At 42.5% G+C, this 4,206-nt stretch overlaps 1 protein-coding gene across 1 annotated transcript; it reads left to right on the top strand. All coding sequences in view use genetic code 11, as the record gives it.

Annotated features, from left to right (window-relative positions):
* Positions 1 to 2,788: 2,788 nt before the first annotated feature.
* On the top strand, positions 2,789 to 4,000 carry EGR_07596 (Lysine-specific demethylase 5B; the record flags this gene model as incomplete). The annotated part of the gene is made up of 2 exons (XM_024496845.1): positions 2,789 to 3,202; positions 3,347 to 4,000. 2 exons carry the CDS (start codon positions 2,789 to 2,791, stop codon positions 3,998 to 4,000), a joined length of 1,068 nt encoding a protein of 355 aa, XP_024348701.1.
* Positions 4,001 to 4,206: the final 206 nt, after the last annotated feature.

The following is a 4,206-nucleotide window of genomic DNA, read 5'->3' as shown; positions in this document are numbered from 1 at the left end:
TTGTGTAGGCACAGTGAAAAGACACAGAGTGTGGCTGCCCTCCAGACAGTCGATGAAGGTGCAACTCTAGTGAACGGACTCTCGACGCATGCGAAAACCCTCTTCAGCTTACTCCACATTTGTCAGGAACTGGTGTTTGTGTGTGCGAGGCTGGATCCTATTGCGCTGGCAATCGGAGTAGTTCGGGAACAGGGTCTTCCCTACCGACGTGCTTGTTTGACGATAGAGGTGAATGAGTTGTAGCTACCGATTAAAGGAAATACTGGGGCAGAGGATAACGGAGATACGGATACGACGCGTGGTGAGTGACAGCCTCCTGGTGAAAGAAGACAAGAGGGAAGTTCCCTTCGTCCCTATTCTTAATATAGCATTTCGATTGATGTTAGCCTTCTATTGAATAGAAAAGCATATTAATTCTGTCTATGCGTGATTTTGGACAAGCAAAGGAATTGAAGGAGATGTCTTGAAATTGGCTCAAGATTGAATCAATGTCTCCTGAAAAGCCATATTTTCATTAAGGGGACTGTGGTGGACAGCAGAGGATTGGAGCCTTGATAAACATGGCATGCTGTGCTCGAAACTAAAAAAGTAATGGTAGGTGTGAGGTTGAAGGTTGATGTAGTTGTTGAGGTCGAGATTGTGACTGTTTTTTAACGGGTGAGTAGCGCCATCCTGTGAATTTTCTGCGTAAGCACACCATTCTCAAATTGTGTTTATTTTCCCTCGCCTCAAGTCACGTCTCCTTCACGTTTCGCAGTCCAATTGTCTCGGAAATATCACTGCCACGACTGCCGTGGCGAATAGGTTAAAAGATTTCACAGAGAAGGTTTTAAGTCTTTCCTTGAAATTTAACACTTAGCCGGCGACTTTTATGTGCGGTAGCCATGAGCGGAGTCAATTTGACTGGCTTTTACTCTTACGCTGCACATGAAAAGTACACGGAAGAATGGAGGTTATTGCGTTATTTTCTTGCTTTTGACAGTGTGTGAGGTTGCGTGTACATGCATTTAGAAATTGGCATTAATTAACGTCTCTCTTGTCAGTGAGTGCGACGCAAAAGGCATTGTCGTGGATTGTATCAAACAGGCGAGTGGTTAGTTTCTGAATCGTTCCAAATTTCTCAAATTGACTTTAGCGACAACTCCAAAATCAGTAGAATTCATGTAAGTAGGGATTTCAAGTTGCCTCATTGGAGATCCACATCTACACGTCATTTTGTGTCTGCATCTACCACCTAGAAGCAGACTAGTCATTTTAGGAGCCCATACGTCGTGATGGAATCCTAAAACTGGCAGTAGAAAATATGTGTACTTTGTAGAAAGTTGAATCACGGGTTTGTGCACCTTTGGAAGCTAGACTTTGAAAAGTACAGTCGCATCTAAAGTCGTAATATCTGGCAATCGCTGCTTTCTAGTGCCTTCTTCTCACCCTGTCACTCCTACCTTCCGGTTACTTATGATTTATATATCTACTGATTTGTGAAAGGCAGAGGATATGATTGTGGATCAATGTAAGGTAGATGGCCGAAAATTTAGCACTGTAGTATGCAAGAAACATCAGCAGAGTGAAATGGTTCTATTTATGCATGGTGGGTGCTACTGAAATTTTCAAAGCAACAAATTTTACAACGACAAAGCAACAATGTCCATTTTTGCTCTTTACAGTCACTTGAGAAGTTGATGACATTGAACAAATGAGGTAGACCTACAGACTGGGTGGATTTAGCTGTCAATTGTGAAAAGTTGATGATGGAAACTGACACGCCCTCTTTCAAACTTACAAACAAAGTTACTAGCATTCACGAGGTGCCAGAACGACACCTTCTTTAATAGTGTTCTTCATTTTCGTCACACTTGGGACATGGTATTACGACCATGCCCAAGGTTTCCTAGGCCTTTTTTTATTTTTCATCACATCATCAGTGGTAATTAGCGCCAAGCACGACGATAAAATGAAAGTTGTGCGCATCTTAATTTGAGTGATGTGAGTTAAGCCATTTGACATTTATTTATTAAGGTACCGGTTGAACTACTCATTTTTAAAAATGCAGTAAACAAATCTTTACAAAACATTACTTTAGGTGAAAAGGTGGTAATTTGGTTCAGCCTCGAGACAGAAATTTCACCACAATCGAAAATTCTTGGAAAATTTGGTTGTTTGGAAAATCCCACATTAGACAGTGAAAATATCTTTTTCTCGAAGCATTGCAAACTAAAGTAGAGGTCAATGATCGTTAAAAATATTACGACTCCATAGTAAAACGATTTCATCTTGCAGAAAAGACTTACCTTCTTGATTTTTACCTCTTTGATCTTTTATACTTTGCCAGTCAATTTTTCACTGATTTTTGTACCAGCATATCCAATTCCTTCCACACATTTGATAGCATGTTCATGAAATGTATAAAAAGGGGGTACTTTACTGGCCACTTGTTAACTGCCTTTGCGCACACTCAAAATCCGCCTCTAAATAGATTAGGTTCATTTACGAAGCATTTTTTGCCATGATTTGGGTAAATTTAAACTTCGCGTACTCAAACACATTTTAAAATTTGTACGTATCTTTCTTTTGTAAGTGTAGGTAAATCCTGAGAAATCCGATGTTCCTAATTGCTAGTTTGTTTGTTGAAGGCCATAAAGGTTCGGCAAATCCGCTTCCCTCAAAATCAATTGGTTGGTGTTTGCGTTATCCGGTGTCATTTTCGTCAAGTTAACAATATATTTGAGTTTGCTGATCGCGATTTTAACTGTTATACACAACAAACTCTGCTGGTATTCCTCCGAAAACGATGACTACAGTGTCGTTGCTATGGGTTGGCGATTTAAGTCAAGACAAGCGGATGGCCAGTACTTCTATGAAAGTATCAGATGAGCGCTACCGACCAAAACTTATAGAGTTGAAGGAAGATCAGAAAGAAATTAGAATTGGTCGCCTCAACTCTACAAATCCGCCTCATTACCTTATTGAAAGTTGCATCAATAAGCGTATGATTTCACGCAACCATGCCACTATTGAACGATTACCGGACGGTGGTTTTATGTTGTACGATCACAGTATGAACGGAACCTACGTTAACTACATTCGAGTTTCCGGTGGTGTCACCCTCAAGAGTGGGGATATTGTCTGCTTCGGTCATCTTAACGGTGCTAACCTAAAACCGGGTGATGATGTTACTCCATTCTTTTCGGACCTCAAGTACCAGGTAAGAATTCTTTTGTCTCCGCACTTGTGCAGCCTCCTCTGCAGCGTCATTTAGTGGCCTTTAGTCGATGTGACGATGAAGTAACGTTTACTTAAATTGGTAGTAGATTAAGTCAATAACTTCGTTTTCTTCCGCTTTCGGTAGGTATACATTGGTTCCCCCAAAGAAGTGGCTGCTGCCACAGCTGAGGCAGGTGAATCGAATTCTGAACGGGTATCCGCCAACAAGCGGCAACGGAAATCCAGTGGAGGCAGTCACGATGTCAAAAAGGCTGCCGTCACCTCTTCGAAAACTCCCAGCCGTCATCGAGGTGGCGATGATGCAGTAGCTAGCATCAAATCCGAGGCAGAAGACAGTGACGAGGACTTAATGGATCGTCTGTCAAAGCGCAAATCCAATGCTCCATCTGGTGGGAACACCGCCAAGAAAAACTCATCTTCCAAGAGCAATGGTATGAAAAAACATGCCTCACCTCCTCCATCCGCCACAAAAAAATCTAAACACCACTCGAAGAAGTCTCGTGCCAGAGAGATGGCGGTTGATGCCGAGGATGATGGAGATGATGTCGGCGAGGGGGACTCCGCCGCTGGAGGTGACAATGAAGACGTCACTCGTTATGGGGAGGATGATCAGGAGGAATGTTCAGCGCGTACCTGTAAGAAGCCTGCCGGAACGGCCATTGATTGGATCCAGTGCGACAAGTGTTCCAAATGGTACCACCAAATTTGTCTTAATTTGACCCCAGAGGAGGCGGATGTGGATGTCTATTACTGCCCGTCGTGTACCAAAAAGCGCTAGGTTTTTGCGCTACCGTCATGGCCATCATCATCCCACTTTGTGTAAATAGGTTTCTCCTTGTATGCTTACAGCGGAATTTTTATAGGGATTAAGAGGACGATGGTTAAAGTATTCTTCGCCATTTTCTGTGAATTACATCCTGATTGGCATCCTCTTGCTACATGTCTACTTTCCTCCTCCTATCCAATGTTTGTCCCTCTCCCTGT

Source organism: Echinococcus granulosus, assembly GCF_000524195.1.
Source record: "Echinococcus granulosus chromosome Unknown EG_S00082, whole genome shotgun sequence".
Lineage (NCBI taxonomy): Eukaryota > Metazoa > Platyhelminthes > Cestoda > Cyclophyllidea > Taeniidae > Echinococcus > Echinococcus granulosus.
Note: the sequence above shows the minus strand (reverse complement) of the source record. Positions and strands in the feature narration are given on the sequence as shown.